The following is a 19,873-nucleotide window of genomic DNA, read 5'->3' as shown; positions in this document are numbered from 1 at the left end:
AACCAGTTCCCAGCCCACGTTTGGGCTCCTTATGCCAAACACAAGCTCCCTCCATCTCCTCTTTTTCCACCTGCTTCTCAGCCCACCCAGTGCTGATCTTCCTAGGTGAGGGCTCCACCTAATGGAGACAGGTCTACCCTCTGAGGCCACCAAGGACTGTCCCACATGGACACATAGGCCACCCCACACCCCTCCTTCCATTTGCCGTTGCTCGTTGCTCTCTGTACTTCCCCTCCCCACCCTCCCTTTCACACGCACACATCCTCCTCCCCCTGAACCACAGTGTCCAAAACCCTGAGGATCTCTGGTTTTTGTCTTTGTGGCTTGGGGCCAGGGATGTCATTGATGTGCCTGGAGCCTGAATCAAGCTGGAAGTTCCTTGAGGGCAGGAAGTGTCTCCTCCTGGCTCTGACACCCAACTTGTCCTAAGATGTGGCTCCGGGCCATGTCAGGCCTGGGGTGGTTGGATGAACGCAGGCAGCTGGTAGAACAGGAGTTGTAGACATCAACCCTCTTGGACTCATCTCCATTTATTCATTGGAGGTGAGTCCAAGACACTATTCCACACAGATTTTCACCTGCCAGCCCCCCTCTGCTGCCCCATCCCCCAGCCTTTCCCTGGGAGGATTCTTATGAATCCTCACTTCAGGCCCAAAGGGTTGTAACTTCACGGGAGGCAGTGGCCTCTTCCGAGTGCTCAGCTGACACCTGTTCCCCTCCTTTCTCCCACCTGTCTGGGCCTTGAGGTCATGGTCATAGTGACAAGAGGCCAACGTTCAGTTTGGGGCACCTCATTCATCCACAGGAAACGGTAACTCTCAGGGGCTGAGAAGTCAGGAGATCAAAATTTGAGCATTAACTCTGCCATGTCTGAGGGACACCTTTGGCAAGAAGTGGCCTCCATGTGCTGGCCGTCAACCTGCGGACCTGGTGACCCTTTCCAGCCCTGCCACCTTCTGTAGTCCTGGTTGCTGGCGTAAGTCTGTGCTTGGGGAAAACACCTTGATGTTACCATGGGTCTAGGCCAAGCATAACTAAAATGCCAAATGCACACCCCCAGATATGGCACCATGTTTTAAAAAACTGAACAGCCAGGAGCTTAGAGATATTAATAAGCTTTTAATAAGTTTCCATGCTCTGTGTGCAAAGACCAGTCCATCTATCAGATCGTCAGCCAGAGGCACCGTTGGTTCGAAGATGGAACTTCTCCCGCAGCCCTCTTTGCAGCCAACAGCAAAATGCAGAGCAAACTCCTCTGGTTCAAGGATTTGGAGCTCCCCCAGCCTCTCCTGATAAAAGAGCTATTCCCCGTGGAAACCAAAGGGTGCAATTCAAGGGTAACTACAAACTAAAGTTTTATTAGAAGAAAACCAATTTAAAGGAAAGGCCGAGTGGTCTGGAATCAAGAGTTCAGGGAAGTCAGAAGAGCAGGCGGCCCAAATGATAAAGTTGGCCCATGTGGGTGATTCCAGCGCTCTTTCCTGGGCTCCCCTTTCCTGTGAAACTTCACAGACTAAGCTAAGACCTCCGTCAGAGAAAATCAGACCTTCTGTCTGTTTTCTACTCTATTTCAAATATTCCGTTTCTCCCCAGCAGTACACAGGGTCCCCAAAACATGAGGAGGTATGCAGTACAGTCCTTTCAAAAACTCGGGGAGGTTTGGGTTTTGGAGTCAAACTCTGAGGCAACCAGCACTCCTAGCCAAGTCTCAAGTCGCCTCCACTTTGGACCATTGTCACCAACACTTACTCTCAACTGGCTCCGGCTCCCAGCCCCAGTGCCTCCAACTTCCCCTGCTTCAATCTCTGGGACCTCAGGAAGCACAGATTGGTGTCATTACCACCGGAGCCAAGCATAGTGAGAAACTCGAATCAACCACAGATCAAGGAAATCGCTCTGCAATGCACATGGGCACAGGGAATGACCAGCTGGGAATTCCCCGTGTCACACCACGGCCACTCAGGAATGCGGACATTAGAGAAGGCAGAATTGAGTGTTCTGTTCACTGAAAATTAGAGCAATGAGGACACCGGCACCAAGTTCTGCCCTCTTTGTGTGGGGGGCCTGCAGTGGGAGAGGGTTAGCCCACAACTGCCTCACACCACTTTCCTGCCCACCCCCGAAATCCCCGCCCATTTCTGCTTTGTTCAAAAACAAAGGGACCCCCCCAACATGCCCCCTCTTGTTCCCTTGGTGCTATTGCACAATGATGGTGGGAGGTGAGCAGCCAAAGGATGGAGAGAGGTGGAGGCAGCACTCAGAGGACGAGCTTTTGCATTAAAAACTGGAGAAAACAGCAGAGGCACACATATGTATATACACATCCTCCCCCAGCACATCAAAAGAAAAGGCACCTCCTCCCCTGTGCTTCCCTACAATCCCTCCCTGGGGCAGCAGGTGCCTGGTGGGATGCATTTCCCTCCTCACAGAAGACCTGAAAGCCCTTTCAACCTGATTTACCCCTTGGTGGGACCCAGACCATGATGTGCCCAGAGTGCAGACCCTCTGAGTCCAGGAAGCAGAGACTAGGGGACCACTATCCTAAGAGAAATCTTGGTCCTCTCAAGGTCCAAGAGGACCATTGTGCTCCCTGGGAACACATTCAGGAGGCATCAGAAGAACTGCATTGCCAGGGAGAACAGCTCAAAGGTTTCTCCACGTCTTGAGATCAATTATATATTCTTATGGCAAAATACCTTGTACCCATTCAGGTCTTTTTTTAATCTTGTTTTTTAATTCCAAATCAAATAAGCTGGGAGAAGTAGAATTTTTCCTATAAAACAAGTGAAACAAACTTGCCCATCAGAAACCCCTCTCTCCACCTCATCACATCTGGGGGGACACCCTTGCATCAGAGGGGACTCTAAACAGACTTCTCCAGGTGGCACCTCTTAGGGACTGTCAGTTCAGGAATAGGTCAGAGACTGAGTTTCCCCAATCAGTGCCCCCATCCAGGCTAATGGGGGAAATGCCCTCCAACCGGAAGTCTGAGTTTTAATTCTGGGTTCCCACATAGGAGGCCTGTATTAAGCATCCCATAATAAGACCTGTCTGAGATTCTTGGAGAGCAGAGGCTATGGGGAGATGTTCCTACAAATGCTTCCAGGAAGTTCCTTTATGTCACTTTCCATCTCTTATCTCTGCAATGTCAGATGAGTAAGGCAGGATCGTTAGAACCTCCTCCCTGTCCAGGAGCATTCTGATGTGCCAAGAGGTTAGCCTGGAGGAAAAATTAGGTAAGACAATGAAAAGTCTTGGGGAACTTTGGCATTATCTAGACCTCTGCTTGCATCCTGGCCTACCTGTGTGACCTTAGTAAAGTTACTTAACTTCTTTGGGCCTTAATTTTCTTATCTGTAAAATGAAGATAATAATACGGCTGCTGTGACAACGATTGAATGACATACATGAGGTGTTTAGCGGCTGCTGTGAACAAGCTCCCATCTCTCCCCTTTTCTACCTTTGTCTCCACCACGCCCAGCCTGGTGTCCTAGCCTGGCCGGCAGAAGAGAAATGCAGAGATGAGCCTGACCCTGTGAGAATCTGGAGGAAAGTCACCTCCACAGTCAGAATGACCTGATCTCTATTCCCTCGGCCCACATGAACCAGCAGTTCTCAACTTTGGTTCCTACAGGAGTCACCTGGGAACATGTTTAATTCAGAGTTCTGGGCTCATCTCTACCTCCCCCGACCCCCTCAGACCCTGATATAGGTTGTGGTCTAAGGACCATACTTGAAGAAACACGAAAACAATCTGGAATGTGGGGAAGGGAGGAGAGTAAGAAGAAAGATATTAACATGGTTACTAGCAGAAAGCCTTTAGACTTCCACGTTTAATCACACACATTAAAAGACAGAAGGAACCATAACATGAATCACCCAAATACAATAAAATCCAAACCACCAACAATAAAAATCTCAGCCAATTAGCCTCAGCCCATCTTTCCATCCTGACATATGAATAGTTGGAGGACACTCTAGGAACATACAATCTCTCAGATCAAGTGAGGGTTTCCCAGAGCCCCAGTTGTTCTCCCCCCATGGGCCCCTCAACACTGAGGAGACATGCACAGTCCCTTATCAAGGGCAAAGCCCAGTGGCTGCCCACACACTGCCATCCCTCTACCTGGCTCCCTCCCCAGAGGGCCTGGCACATGGTCAGTACTTAGGAAATGTCTGCTAACCTGAAGTTTGTTGGGGTGGGGTAGTCGGGGGCGGGGAGAGAGTGACTAAGCAGTTTATATCAAAAAGCCTATAAGTCCCTTTCCTGGACCACAAGGAGGAAGGAATCAATGGAAATGGTAATAATGCCAAACCCAGGATTTGCACTCAGAGTAAATCTCAACTCTGATAGGAAAGAAACTGGAGAGTTAGTCTGGGTTCCCAGTCAGGGGAAATTACCAAACTGACATTTGGGCCAGAGAGAAAAAAGATTTCCCCCTCCTGCTCCCCACCCTTGCCCCTATCAGACCTACTCCATCCAAAGTCCCAGCCCCTACCCCCGGCTATGCAAACCGCACAGATCTGGCGCTGGAACATGCCCCTGCTACAGAAGGGGGGCAGAGGGCGTTGCTGCTGAGGGCCATGCCCCCCAGGCCTTGAGGGAGGGTGGCATTGAGGTCTCCGCAGACCACACCGCCCTGGGAACGGCTCACACCTGTGGATGGAGACACCAGATCAGAATTCTCTTATCCCAGACATGGTGTGACCCCAAAATTTTTTGGAACCAATAATTAACTCGCTTCACACTCCAAGGGACCAACAACATGAATCTTTTAAGCCCACTGCCATTTGCTTCTAGAAGGAACTTGGTTAACAAATTGAACACCTAACTCTATTTGAACCAGACTAATGTTGAGATGTGTTTATTCAATTTTTGAGCAAAATCTGATGGATCACAGTGGAGGAATCATCTAGAAAGATGGTTGTTGGAAAGATTAGGAGAACAGATAGACACCTAGACTAGGTTCTATGTACACACTGGATTATTAAACAGAAAGATTTGAGAATTGCCTGTAGTGGCTCCAAATGATCAGAATAGACATCTAGTGTTTCTTCTTATTAAAACATTGTACCACTTGAAGAGTATTCTGTGTTTAATTGCAAGACTTAGGCTATTTTTGTAGAACCAAACAGATGTTCCAGATGGATCCATATATGGTTCAAATATTTTGGACCATTAATTTGTTCAGATCCCAGAGACCTCAGCCACTACCACCGTTCCCTGTGCCCCACAAACAGGTTCAGTCACTATTTAGGTGCAACCTAATATTAAGACTATTGACACCCAAAAGAACCATGCCCACACACAACCCCAACTTACAGATGTTGACTGAGCTCATGCCTTCACACAGCCTGCAGGGGAGAGGAGAGAGTGAGCATTAGAACTGAGCTCCCTGCCCTTGCAGCAGACCTATTATCCATCCTAAAGCATGGGAGAGATGAGGGACTGGGGGCATGCTGCCCACCCACTGCAGACAGCACCAGTGTTGGCACTGCTCCCTGGGATCCCTAAAGGACAGGTCTATTAAAAGGTCAATGGCCTCAATATGCAAAGAATACACTAAACCACCTTTTAAAATCTTGTGTGTTGGGAAGCAGCACCTTATTCATAATATGATTGAGTTATTGACACCTAATACATTAATGATTACTATCATAATGAAAGTGTCACTCTGAAAATGCCAAGTGCTCCACGGAATGCTGGTGAATGGGTTGTGTTAACGGTGCAAAGGAGGAGATAGCTCTAGTGGCTTCACGCAAAGTCCCGAGGAAACGGACAGAAAAGTTTACCTGCTGGGGTCAAGCACGGTGCAAATCCAGCAGTGTGGCCAGCTGCCTTGGGTGCCACTCCTGTCAGATTTCTAACACTGACCTTGTTAATAAGGAGCCTCTGTGTGGATGCAGCCCTGCCTGGCTACCCTGGATAGAGATATTCTTATTCTAATAACCAGCACTACTTGTGCTTACTATGTCCCATTAACTCACTTAATCCATGCAACAGCCTTAAGTGGTGGGTTTTATGATTACCTGTTTTACAGATGAGGCCTGGGGGTTCATAGCTAGTAAGTGTTAGAGCTGGGGTTTGAACCCGGGAGATCTGGCTCACAGCTTGTGATCTTAACCTTGTATACTCTCCTCCCCAGTGCAGCCTGTTCCTCCCTCCAGTGGACCCAGCTAGGAGGCAGTAATGATGTGACCACCTCAAGGCTAGAGGCTCATGCACCATCCTAGTGTAAAGCCACATTGCTCCCTCCCAGGCAGACTTCACCTGCCCCCAATTCTTGGTTCAAAGTCAGCACAGCCTGGTACCATTTTAGCTTAACCACTAAGTAGCTGTGGTCTTGGACCAGCCCTTTCCCCTCTTTGGGCCTCAGTTTCTCTATTTTTAAAATGGGGAAGTGTCTGGACCCCATGATCTCTAGAGTATTTCCCTGTTTGAGCGGCCTGGAGGATTGTAGTCTAGTGAGGCACTCTCCCAGCCTGAGTGGAGATATGAAGTGACCCCGAGCCCATACTCACCGGCTCTCCTCCCCCTCCAGCAGTTTGCGATAAGTGGCAATCTCCACATCCAGGCCCAGCTTGGAGTTCATGACCTCCTGGTACTCCTTGAGCAGGCAGGCCATGTCCTGCTTGGCCTTCTGCAGGGCGGCCTCCAGCTCGGCCAGCTTGCAGCGGGCATCATTGACGGCCGCCTCGCCCTGCTGCTCGGCCTGGGCCACAGCGGCCTCCAGCTTGCGGCGCTGGGGGAAGGAGAGGAGGGAAGGAGTTTGAGAAGGGTGCAGGCTGTGGGGACCCTGGTGGGTCTCCCACACCTTGGTCATCCTATTTTGCCTCCATTCAAAATGGACAGATTTTTAATTAGCCAGGAAGGGAAATAATAGCCATTTGGAGCTTTCTTCCTTTATTTTTGTACCACTTTATTGTAAAACTCAAATCCATGGAGAGCCATTAGTGGGAGGAAATGTTAGCACTGAAATAGGACTGATAATTAGTGATATTATCTTACATGTGTTTACTGTCATTAGTGTACAAGGCACTTTCACAGTTGTTATCTTATTTGACCTTTAGTTACTCTGTCAGCTTGTCAGAATAGGCCTTGCTATTCCATTAGGCAGAAACTCATTATGAGACTCAGAGAGGCTGTGACTTGCCCTAAGCTACCCAATTAGTTAGTGCCAACCCCAGGTTTTCAGAGACCACTGTGCGGGTCTCATTCTTTGAGATCAGCATGCTGAAAGAAGTTCCCATTTACAATGCCCAGCACACTAACTACAGCTTCTTCCTCAACCCACCTAAGAAAGCAGAAGGAACTCCTACAACTCATCACTCAAAAAAACCACAAATCAACCTAATTACCCAGTTGTAAAAATGGGTTAAGGACCTGAATAGACATTTCTCCAAAGAAAACACAAGTGGCCATCAGGTATATAAAAAACAAAACAAAAACAACAACAACAAAAAACCCACTTATCATCATAGAAATGCAAATCAAACTATGAGGACCACCTCACACCTGTCAGGATGGCTATTATTAAAAAAACAAGGCAAGTGTTAGTGAGGATGTGGAGAAATTGGAACCCCCTGCACACCATTAGTGGGAATGCAAAATGGTGCAGCTGCTATGAAAATAGTATGGAGGTTCCTCAATAAATTAAAAATAGAACTACCATATGATCCAGCAATTCCACTTCTGGGTATCTACCCAAAAGAATTAAAATCAGGATCTCAAAGAGTTATTAGCACTCCCGTGTTCATCACAGCACTATTCACAATAGCCAAGATGTGAAGACAACCCGCTTGTCCATGGGGAGATGAATGGATAAAGAAAATAAGGTACATACATAAAATGGATGCCATTCAGCCTTTATAAAAAAAAAAAAAGAAATCCTACAATATGCAGCAAGATGGATGAAACTTGAGGACATCGTGCTAAGTATAACAAGCCAGACACAGAAAGACAAACACTGCATGGTTCCACTTACTAGTATATGAAGTATCTAAAAGAGTCAAATTCAGAATCAAAGAGTGAATGGTAGTTGCCAGGGCTGGGGAGGGGTGGGAGAATGAGAAGTCACTAATGCTCAGACATAAAATTTCAGGTAAGCAGGATGAATAAGCTCTGGAGATCCACAGTACAACATCCTACCTTAGTCAACGACAGTATGTTATACACTTACATATTTGTTAAAAAGGGTCAATCTCATGCTGTCCGTACCACAATAAAATAAATATTTTTAAAAGCATATCAGAATGCAAGTATTCTTCTCTAGTTTCACTTCTGAAAAGTAAACCATTCCCATATTTTATTACTTCAATTATTAAGAGTAACAAATTACTTGTGATACATCTTACACAGAGGATGAGAACAGCCTACAGAAGGGTAAGGACCGGTACTGAGCCAGGTATATGCGGGAACTCAGCGTTACGATAGAGGTGGTAGCACAAGCCCATGGGTAAAGAATAGATTATGTGATATAGTTTATTGCTACAGTGTATGTAGATAATTTTAATTAAAACCCTACTTCCTGTATATACAAAAAAATAAAGTCCAGATGGATTAAAGACCTAACTGTGAGGGGTAAAACTATACAACCAGCAGAGGACAAAACGTAAGAGGATACATCTATGACCTCAAACTTTCATAAGTATAACCCATAAGGTAAGAGGTGATGGATTTGGTCACATCCAAGTTAAAGATTTTTTTTTCAGTAAAGGACACCAGAACAAAGCAAACAGACACATGACAGATTGAGAGAAGACTAATTGAGGCATGTGTAACTGATTAAGGGTTACAATCTGGAGAGAATGGGCAAAAGAATAATGCAAATCGCCAAGAAGACAGAAGTTTCAATAGAAAAATGGGCAGATGATATGAATAGGCAATTCTTAGCAGGAGAAATACAAATGATTAGTAAGTGTATGGGGAGACATTCAATGTCACTAGTTAACCAGAGAAGTGAAAATTTAAATTCCAATTAGCAGGGATTGAAGGCCCAAACCCCAGTGGGAGGTGTGCAGGAGGCAGCCGATTAATGATCTCTCCCATCATTGATGTTTCTATCTCTCTCCCTCTCCTTTCCTCTCTAAAATCAATAAAAAAAAAAAACTTTTTTTAAATAGATAGACCAATCCTCTTCCTACAATGTTTTGTGCACTGTGAGTCCTTCAGATGCAGGTGGTTAACATACAAGCCTCTCCAAAGATAGCAGGAGCCCCTCGAGGTAGAAGGAAAGCAGAAAGCAGATCAGAAGCGGCAGGTGTGCTGAGTTCTCAGTGTCTCCCACCTGCTGCTTGGCATTCTCCACCTCTGCTGTCAGCCTCTGGATCATGCGGTTCAGGTCGTTGAGCTCATCCTTGGTTCTGCGGAGGTTCTCGCCCTGCTGGGTCACTGTGGCCTTCATCTCCTCACACTGCGGGTCAGGAGACAAACACGTGGAAACTACCCATCATCAGGTGGCTGGAGGGTGTGCTGGGAGGTCACTGATCCCACCCAGCCCAGATTAGCTAGCCTAGTCTTCTGCAACAGCCCACCTCCTTCCCAGCTCTGAACCTGGAACCGCAGCTACAGCCCCTCTGAGTGCCTGGGTGCATTTCCCAGAGAAGCTCCAGGGTCATGGTTTGTAGGGCAGCCCAGGCCTCCAGTTTACCTTGCTTTGGTACCAGGACTCGGCCTCGGCCCGGCTGCGGCTAGCCACGTCGTCATACTGAGCCTTGATCTCGGCCACAACTGAGTCCATGTTGAGTTCCCGACTGTTGTCCATCTTGACCACCACCGAAGTGTCAGAGATTTGTGACTGAAGGACATAGATTTCCTGTAGGAGACAAGAGACAGGGCCCTAAGCTCCAAATCCCCTTCCCATTCCTGCTTCTGCAGGTAATCAAAAGCACAGTCCCAACTTGGAAATTTTAGAAATAAATTAGAAAACTTCTGGCAAGTCAGAAAAATGTTAAGTGTAGTTTCTTAAAAAATATATTTTATTGATTTTTTTACAGAGAGGAAGGGAGAGAGATAGAGAGTTAGAAACATCAATGAGAGAGGAGCATCGATCAGCTGCCTCCTGCACACCCGCCACCAGGGATGTGCCCGCAACCAAGGTACATTCCCTTGACCGGAATCGAACCTGGGACCCTTCAGTCCCCAGGCCGACACTCTATCCAGTGAGCCAAACCGGCCAGGGCTTAAGTGTAGTTTTAAGAGAAAAAGGCTGAAGACTGCACCATAGCCTCAAGGCAGTGAGTAAGGTGGAATTCCATCAATGCTGAGATCAATAGAGGCAGATTTCTAAGGTCAGGAATAAACTGAAATACTATGTCTGAAGCCTAAGCTCTCCAGATCAGTGGTAGCTTTATGTATAAATCCAGCCAACCAGATAATGGCCAGATTTAGAGTCCTGAGTTTCTATAATAATTATTATTATATATAGAGAGAGCTCTATTATCAAATCTCTACTTCATGTTGTGCTGTGTGGACAGGCAATGAATTATATAGTCTTTCTAATCATTTTAAAGGAAGGCCATCATCCATTGTCATTTTGAAAGGAGGCCTCAGTCACAAAGGAAAGGATGTTGAGATCCTAGACAAGTAAGGAATGGACAACTTTCCCTAGAACCAAGGAACCAGGACAGGCCACACCCCAGGGAAACCCTCCTGTCTCTTCTCTCAATTGCTCTTCCGGAGATGGGGAGACTCACCTCCTCATAGAGAGCCTGCAGGAAGTGCATCTCCTCCTTCAGCGCCTCCACATTGGCCTCCAGGTCCGCCTTGCGCAGATAGGCGCTGTCTATGTCCTGGTGGAGAAGACAGGAGAGAGTGGGCATGAGTCACTCAGTGCCCTTGGACACTGCACTCTACAGTGGGCCCTGACACCACCTCCTGGCCCACCCCCTGCCCCTGCTCATCCAACCTGCAATTACAAGTCACTTTCAGGGTCCTGGGAACAGGGCCTTTGTTATCTGCCACTGTCTTTACCTCCCTTCACATAAACATCAGTGAGACCCCAAGGGATAGGAAGTGAAGAGAAGTCTGCCCCTAGAGACTTTTCATTTCCTCCAGAATTGGGGGTTTTGATTAAGCAAATAGCCTAAGATCAAAACCCAAAACCGCAGGCTACTGCCACTGAGCCAAACTGGCCCTGGAGCATGACCCTGAGGTGGCCACAGAGCATGGGTACACCTCCCCAGTAGGTCATCCTTGGCACCTAGGTCAGGCAACACCCAACCCCCAAGTAGCTGACCTTCCTGCCTGAGACCAAGGTCATGCCTCCATGGCAGATTTTTACCAGCCTCCTCTCTATTCTGTGATTACTCACAGATAAGGTGGCTGGTGAGCACGTTATTTATGAAACTATGTAAGTGTACACTTCAACTCACCAACTTAAAATCAAAGGGAGATCATTAGCAGTTTTTCTTCTGTTATGTCATCATCTGCCATTGCCACAGCTCACAAAACCACTAGCAAGCTGAGAACCCACTGGGAGGCAATGTCTACATGAGAGTGAAATGGATTTAAAAGTGACCATTTCAGCTAACCAGGGAGTTTACAAAAAGTCAGACAGCAGTATGATGAGGTTTTCTTTTTAAGAAGCCTGGTCAATACAGTCTGGATTCCTGCATGGGGGCCAAGAGACTTCCAAAGCCAGACCAGCCTCCATTGGCCAAGGGACTTGACTGCCTCGCCACCCCAGCGGGATTGGCATGACCTTGGCAAGATGCCCAGTCTCATAGACCCACCATCCAAGAGTTAGCTGCTTGCCGTACGAAAAGAGTCACTCACCTTCTTCAGCACCACAAACTCATTCTCAGCCGTGGCCCTGAGGACCACCTCTTCTTCAAACCTGAGGAGAGAGAGCACAGCTGAGGGCTGTGGCCGGCTAGTGAACCCTAGGTTTTCAAGACTCCCTGCTTCTGCCCTTGACTTTCTGGGTGCCTTGGGAGAAGAGGCTAGCCTCTCTGGACTTCTATTTCCCAGCCACAAAGAACCCACCAGAGGACCCTGAACATGAAGCCCAAGTCCCTGGTTTCTGGTCCAAGCTTGGAAGTGAGGTCCCTGCAAAACCTCAGGCAAGCCATTTACTCCGCCTGCAACTTGGGTTCAATTGCCTGGTTGGCAGTAAGACACTTAGTACGTTTGTGGGATAAATGAGTGACCGTTGCTACAAGGAGCCCTACAACCCTAAAATTATACAAAACATAAAGCTCCATGAAAGCCATTCCCATGACGTTCCTTTCCCCCTCCCCCAACATCCAAGGACTTGAAATACTGGGAGCAACCCGCTCTGCCCAGACTGCTGGGGGCATTTCCACAGTCCTCCTCCACCAGCCTGTGGTTCTTTCTTGCCCGTGAGGACTTATCCCTGGAGCAGCCCTGCCGGAGCCAACAAGGGAGACCAGCGTTCCCAGAGCACGGTTTTCACAACTTTGTAATTACAGGCAATTAGGCTCCTATAAACTCTGAGCTCTGTGATTACTGGCCCACACACTCCTAGAGTAGAAGACAGACTTTGGCACCTGCAAACAGAATTGTGTCTGCATTTGCATCACCCCAAAGGAAGTGAAGACCCATTGCTGGGTCCATCTGATGGTAAAACTTGACCTTCCAAGACCAGAATTCCAATTAGAATGACCAGAGCTGATTATGTCAAAATCACCTTTCAGTCTGTCCGTGTCTACCAGATGAAGTGGGGCAAGTTAAGTGATACAGCGAGTAAAACTAGATAATGGCCAAACTAAACAAGTCAGGTTAAAATAAAAGATTTACCTGGACCTTTAAATTGTAGAGCCTTGCATAACAAAAGCCTAATGATTTATCTGCAGCATCAATAAAAGAAGTATCCAATTTCATCAGATATCCTTAATGGCATCAGCCTGATCATTTTCAATAATTCTTTTCCAGGATGTTTCATTTCCACCTATCCTGCTGCCGACTGCTGTTCCCATGTTCTGCTTTCTAGCCCTGTTGACCATGGTCCTCCTGTTTCATTTGCTCTCTCTCCATCTCTGGGTCAGTCTGTGCCCTGGGCATGTGCCCCATCCCTCCCGGCTGGGAGCACCCCTTCCCTCCAGATTGTTGCTAGGTCTCCAAGATACGCTGCAGGAGCTGGGAGCCCAGACAAGACGGAGAAGACTGATAATGCAAACCATCTGATTGGTAGCCTGAAAGGACCCCGAACTTCAACCATGTCTGCCTCAAGGATAGTTGTATTGACCCAGCCAAGACCTACCCCATTCCTATAACCACCCCTGGCCCTGTCATGCTTACCTCTTCTTGTAGCCCTCCAGCACCTCCTGCACATGGTTGAGCTCTGAGGCCAGCCTCCCGCTGTCGGCCTCCACACACTCGGCCTCCCGCCTCAGCGTCTCGATGTAGCCCTCAAACAGCGGCTCCAGGTTGCTCTCACAGCACTTGCGGTTCTGGTAGAACTGCCACTTGGTCTCCAGCAGCTTGTTCTGCTGCTCCAGGAAGCGCACCTGTCGCCGAGGGTGAAGAAAAGAGACTCGGTGGGAAGTCTAGGGAGGTTTCTGGTCCCCCAGAACTCTCTCTGCCCTTTGGGATGGCCCCTGACCTGTAGCAGCTGTGACCTTCCCTCAAAGACCGAATCATTTACAAAGTCTGAAAGTACAGTTCACAATTGTTCCCCAAATAACTTCCCCTCCCCCCACCTCCCGGAAAGAAGAGCACACAATTTATTCGTGATTTGTTTATTCTGCACAGAATAAAATAACATCTGATCCTGAAAAAATACCACAAACCACATGTAGTAGGTAAAAAATGGCCCCTCAAAGATGGCCACTCCCTAATCCCTGGAACCTGTAAATATGTTGCATTACATGGTAAGAGGGATCCTGCAGAAGCAATTAAGGTTACAGACCGAAGATCAGGAGCTTATCCTAAATTATCCAGGTGGCTCCCACAGTAGTTGCCTTTCAAAGTGGAAGAGGAAGGATGAGAGAGATGCCCAGAAGAAGGAGGCAGAAGAGAGAGTTCAAACAGGAGAAATGAGAAGCACGTGACCACTATCACCAGCTTTAAAGATGGAGAAAGGTCTATGAGACTAGGAATACGGGCAGCCCCTAGAAACTGAGAACACCTGCCTGTCAATCAGCCAGCAAGGGAACAGGGACCTCAGTCTGATCACCACACGGAACTCAGTTCTGCCAGAAACCTGGATGTCCCTGGAAAAGGGCCTCCAGAAAGAAATGCAACCCTCCTGGCAGCTTGGTTTCAGCCTCATGAGATAAATGTATGTTGTTTTAAGATGCTAAGTTTGTGGGCATTTTTATGGCAGTAATTTTTATTTTTTTAATTCTTTATTGTTAGAGAATTACATATAGTATTACATATGTCTCCTTTTCCCCCCATTAACCTCTCCCCGGCCACCCCCACCCCCCAGCACATGCCCTTACACCCCTAGTGTCTGTGTCCACTGGTTATGCTTATATGCATGCATACAAGTCCTTAGGTTGATCTCTTACCTCCCCCACGCCTTCCCCTGCCTTCCTTCTGAAGTTTGACGGTCTGTTTGATGCTTCTCTGTCTCTGGATCTATTTTTGTTCATCAGTGTATGTTGTTCATTATAGTCCACAAATGAGTGAGATCATGTGATATTTATCTTTCTCCAACTGGCTTATTTCGCTTAGCATAATGTTCTCCATGTTCACCCATGCTGTTGCGAATGGTAAAAGTTCTTTCTTTTTTACAGCAGCGTAGTATCCCATTGTGTAGATTTACCAGTTTTTTAATCCACTCATCTGCTGATGGGCACTTAGGCTGTCTCCAAATCTTAGCTATTGTAAATTGTGTTGCTATGAACATAGGGGTGCATATGTCCTTTCTGATTGGTATTTCTGATTTCTTGGGATACATTCCTAGAAGTGGGATTACTGGGTCAAATGGCAGGTCCACATTTAATTTTTTGAGGAAACTCCATGCTGTGTTCCACAGTGGCTGCACCAGTCTGCACTCCCACCAGCAGTGCACGAGGGTTCCTTTTTCTTCTGGCAGTGGTTTTTAAATGCACTCACCATGACCCTCCCTCACTCTGACTCTGGAGTGCAGGAGCCTGGAGGGGGAACCCTGGACCAGAAGTTAGGAGATCTCTTACTGCCCAACTCCGCCGCCAACCGAGCCACAGTGCCTCACTCTCTCTGAGCCTCATGGTAAACTGAGGCAATGAGAACACATCAGTAATTTACACGGGCAGCCTTCAGGCCCTATCTGGCCCAGGGCATGTGCTATTTGGCTGCACACTGTTTTACAAAAATCTGATTAGCTGCTAACATTTAATAATTGAGTGACTTCAGGCAAGAATCTGGATTTCCCTGACCTTGACGAACCGGATGCTTGGGTAATGCTGGGCCTGTGTTTGGAGTGAAAGGCAGCAGCTGCCCCTGTAGGTGGCACACTTCTCAGCTTGGCTTCATTCACCAGGCACCGTGCAACTGCCAGCCCTAAACTAGGTTCTCCTCTCAAGTCCTAAACTTCTGGGAGAACAAGCTGGTGAAAAGTAACTCTCAATGAAAAGGAACCCAAACCCCGACTATCCAAAAGGCATCTGCCTTGGGTCTCCATGTATAGGCCCAGGTTGGGAGGGCAGCTCTCGGGCCTGCCTGCTCTACAGGCTTAAACCCACCACAGCAATGCACTTTGCACACCTGGAGTTCATCCTGAAGGAAGAACGCTGGAAGGAGATGAGTGGCTGTCAGCAACCCCAGGGAAGGGATTGACCCTCCCCAACAGAGAGCGGTACACCTGGGTGATGCCCAAAGGGCCACATGCAAAGATCCCTTTCAAGTCTGCGTGTTCAGGGTCCTCACTGTGCTTTTGAGCAAATTAGGAAAAGGTGCCCCTTCAGGCAGATGCAGCCCCTCCCAGGGCACACAGCCTGGCGAACAGAGCAAGGGCTGGATTTCAACCTCCCCCTCCCCCATCTTAGTGGGTGTCCCTGTGCAGTGAACAACCTGCATGGCCCCAGGGTCAGCGTCTGTGTGCTGATGGGAGGGACAGCCAGGAGCGTGCTAAGAATGGATGCACAGCACCTTCCCTTGCAGATATGCCTATTGCTGATGGTGCTTGTCTGAGAGCAAAGCACCCACCCACAGCAGCCGGTGTGCACCTTCTAGTGTAGGGTGTGCACACCACTCAGCCCTGGAAGATGAGCCTTTCCTCCCGGGGACTCCAGGGGCTGTTCTCCCCCAAAGATCAGATTTCAGGCTCCCAGAAGGGGTGTCACTGGGGCAAAGGAAACCGAAGCTGTGTATCCAGCCACAAGGAGAGCTCTGAAACTGCAACATCGGGAAAGTGCAATTCAACAGCCCCTCCTGGGCCGCCCTGAAGTTTCTCAACTCACTGTCGTTCATCTATGGAAGCGTTGGGTGGGGGAAGGCCCCTGGAGCAGAAGTCCTAGGAACTCCCAGCCTTCCGAGGATGTCCCTACAGGAAAGGAGCTTCTGGCCCCTCTCCCTGCTGGGGATGGGTCAGACACTAGCCTACGCAGCGGCGCCCACCCCATCCACCCCTCACTGTGTGATGGCCAAGATCCAGAGGATGGGGCCCAGACACATATTCACTCTTGCTGAGCAGGGTAATAGCAGCAATACACCTGCCTGTTCTGGCCAGTGGTTTCGCATCCATTATTGCAATTTTGACTCTCAAGGCAACATGTGGAATCTGAGATCCTGATTCAGCCACGTTCTCGAGGCTACATGCTCATCAGTAGCAGGTCTGGGACCCCAAGAATGTGAGCCCAGCCAGTCATTGGGTTCCAAGTCCCTTGCCCCTTCCTAAGCCATTGCCCAGGGGACAACCCACAGACCCACCTTGTCGATGAAGGCGGCGAACTTGTTGTTGAGACACTTGATCTGCTCCTTCTCCTCATGCTTCACGCACTGTGCGTTGGGGTCGATCTCCAGGTTGAGGGGCGTGAGGAGGCTCTCATTGACTGTGACAGTGGTAATGCAGGGCGGGCTGGGCCCACAAAGGCCCCCTGCTCTGTAGCCAAAGTTTCCCCCACTGCGTAGGGGGCGCACACAACTCACTGCGATCCGCGGGGACCCCACTGCACACAGACTCCGGCTGCCAAAGCCCCCGAGGCGCCTGTAGCCGGGGCCCCCAGGGCTGCCCCCTCGGTAGGCCACGGCACTGGCACAGCTGTGAGCCCCCGGCTTGGGCATGACAGCAGAGCAGGAGCTAAAATTCCTGACCCCGTAGCCAGAGCTGATGCGGTAGGACCGGCTCGCCATGCCTTTGCTCTGTGGGCAGTGCCAGGGGAAGTGGAGGGACTGAAGGACACCAGATCTCACCCCAGAGACCTGTTAGTGCTCCTGCCTTTTATAGGGCAGACACAGGCCTCCCGACAACATGAAAGGCAGGAGAAAGTTATTAATTCCCTTTATGAGCGTGGGAATCACCCCCAGGGGCAAGTTGAGAAGGGAAGCTGAAACTTGCCACCTTTAATTCAGGAGACCCTGAACCCCAATAAGCCCATCCCTGGCCTGTTCAACCCCACAGGCCTAGACATATCTATTCAGCCCTAATTCCCCTCCGGCCCTGTGAGTAGACCTCAGATCATTATCCCACACAGGCAAGTGGAGGCCTGGGCCAGCACATTCCTGAGACCTGAGGGGTCCCATGTCCCACCGAAGTCCCACCGGCCGTATTTCCACGCAGATCCCATGCCCCTTCTAAGGCTGCAAGGACGCCTGGCTCATCCTCCCAGGTTGAGCACATACGGAGTGAGCCTCTTCAAGCCTTTTCCTGTTACTGCTCTGAACCGCATTCCATCTTATAGTAGAGTCATTGCCATTGGCGCTGCCCCTTCAATTCAGAAATCAAGTCTTATCTACTTTTATATCCAACAGCATATCAGGTCCTCGGGAAGCATTGCTTGAATTGAATAGACCACACGCAGGAGGGAGTAGCCAATGGCTGGAGAGGTTCTCCATCTAGTCTACAAATATCGGCCAGGTGCAGCAGCAGCCCGGAGGAGGTGCCTTCATTCACGGCAAGTGCTAAAGCACCAGCAGAACAAGAACAAGGCACTAATTTAGATGCTGAGGAAATCAAGCTGGGTAGGCAGAGTTTGCCCTTGAGGAAGCTGGGTCTCATGGGGAGACCAGACGGGAGCAGGAAAGATCCGTGGTGAGAGGGCGTGCTCTTAGTTTCTGAGGCCACACATGGCAGTGGAGGATCAGGAAGGACGGAGACCTAGGCAGGTCCGGATGGGGAAAGTTGGCAGAGAGGCCCGAGGCAAGGGTGCCAAACAGAGAAATCACCCAGTTCTTGAGATCCCTTGCAAAGCCCAGGCCCTCCATTGGGGCTGCTCACCCCCGGCCTCCCACGATCATCTTACAGGTGCCTCCTTGTCACACCCAGGAAGAGCAGGATGGAAATGTAGCCCAATGGGGAGAGCACCTGCTTTGTGAAAGCTACAGTTATGCCAAAGGCCCAGCTCCCCAGGCCCCTGAGTGAAGCACTCATTGCAGAGAACCTCTGTGCACCAAGACAAGAACAAGAATCTTCCAGAATGCCCCTCTACAGGAAACAGGCTTGAGGTGGGGGGGGGGGGCATATGAAAAGAGCCACATGGAATCAGAGAGAATAGAGAATCTCCTCTCCCTCTCTCTCTCTTTCTCTCTCTCCCTCTCCATGTGGGGAGTGTGGAGATGGATCCAGAGGCAGCAGGTGCTGCCCCAGGAGCACAGGTCTGAGATGACCGCCTTGTTTCTGCATCTGATGATGAGCTACAAGGATGAGCCAAGTCAGGAGGGTGGGCTGGGGAGACACCCTATAAACCAATACCTGCAGAAACAACTTACTCCAGTCTTTTGTTCTCGTGGCCACACCGCTGCCTCGGTGCTGGCTGGGCACAGAAGCACATCTCCCACACCAGCCGCACTGATAGGGAAAAGTCAAGTGTGCCAGGAGGTGAGAGAGCTTCTCCAGGATAAACACCCTGGGCAGGCCAGCAAAATAGAAAGTGAATTCAAAGCTGATGCTCTGGAAGGGGCCTGCCTCACACTGGTCTCTCTTAGTTTCTCTCTTTCGTGCAGCGAGTATTCACGGGGTACCCACTGTGTGCCAGCATCGTTCTGTGAGCTTGGGGTGCATCTGTGAATAACATAAAGATGTATACTTTTGTATCGACAATACACTTAAATGAGTAGATTATATGTTAGGCCAGTGATGGCGAACCTTTTGAGCTCGGCGTGTCAGCATTTTGAAAAAACCCTAACTTAACTCTGGTGCTGTGTCACATATAGAAATTTTTTGATATTTGCAACCATAGTAAAACAAAGACTTATATTTCTGATATTTATTTTATATATTTAAATGCCATTTAACAAAGAAAAATTAACCAAAAAAATGAGTTCGAGGGTCACCTCTGACACGCGTGTCATAGGTTCGCCATCACAGTGATGATATGTGTTGTGGAAAGGAGAAATAGAACAGGGTAAGGAAAGTCAGGAGAGCTGGGAGAAAGGTGGGGTCCAATTGTAACTGAGTGGTCCGAGGGGGCTGCTCTGAGAAGGTGACATTGAACAAAGACTTTGAGGAGGTCAGAGGATGAACCATGTGGGCAGCGGCAAGAGCCAGTGCAAAGGCCTAAGGTAGGAACAGGCCTGGTGTGTTCCCACCAGGAGCAAGGAAGCCACTGCAGTTTGAATAGTGGGAGCGAGAGTTCTGGACGGTGTAGGCGAGTTTAGGAGACACAGGAGGGAGGTGCTCCACTCCGACCATGGAGGATCAGCAGGCCTTGCAAGGACTGCAACTCCACTGAGTGCAGCGTGTAGCTGCGGGGCCTGTGCAGAGGAAAGTTATCTGACATGCTAACTGATCACGGTGATGTGATGGCTGCCCAGAAAACAGACTGT

At 49.0% G+C, this 19,873-nt stretch overlaps 1 protein-coding gene across 1 annotated transcript; it reads right to left on the bottom strand.

Moving 5' to 3' along the window:
- Window positions 1-4,505: 4,505 nt before the first annotated feature.
- Window positions 4,506-17,242, bottom strand: LOC102442382 (keratin, type II cuticular Hb5-like). The gene is made up of 9 exons (XM_006095819.1): window positions 16,820-17,242; window positions 13,262-13,470; window positions 11,777-11,837; window positions 10,696-10,791; window positions 9,651-9,815; window positions 9,288-9,413; window positions 6,523-6,743; window positions 5,324-5,355; window positions 4,506-4,657 (listed from the first exon to the last, which is right to left on the bottom strand). Exons 1-9 carry the CDS (start codon window positions 17,240-17,242, stop codon window positions 4,506-4,508), a joined length of 1,485 nt encoding a protein of 494 aa, XP_006095881.1.
- Window positions 17,243-19,873: the final 2,631 nt, after the last annotated feature.

The sequence above is a fragment of the Myotis lucifugus genome, unplaced genomic scaffold (assembly GCF_000147115.1).
Source record: "Myotis lucifugus unplaced genomic scaffold, Myoluc2.0 scaffold_160, whole genome shotgun sequence".
Taxonomy (NCBI): Eukaryota; Metazoa; Chordata; class Mammalia; order Chiroptera; family Vespertilionidae; genus Myotis; species Myotis lucifugus.
The sequence above is the reverse complement of the archived record's forward strand: the minus strand, read 5'-3'. Positions and strand labels throughout refer to the sequence as shown.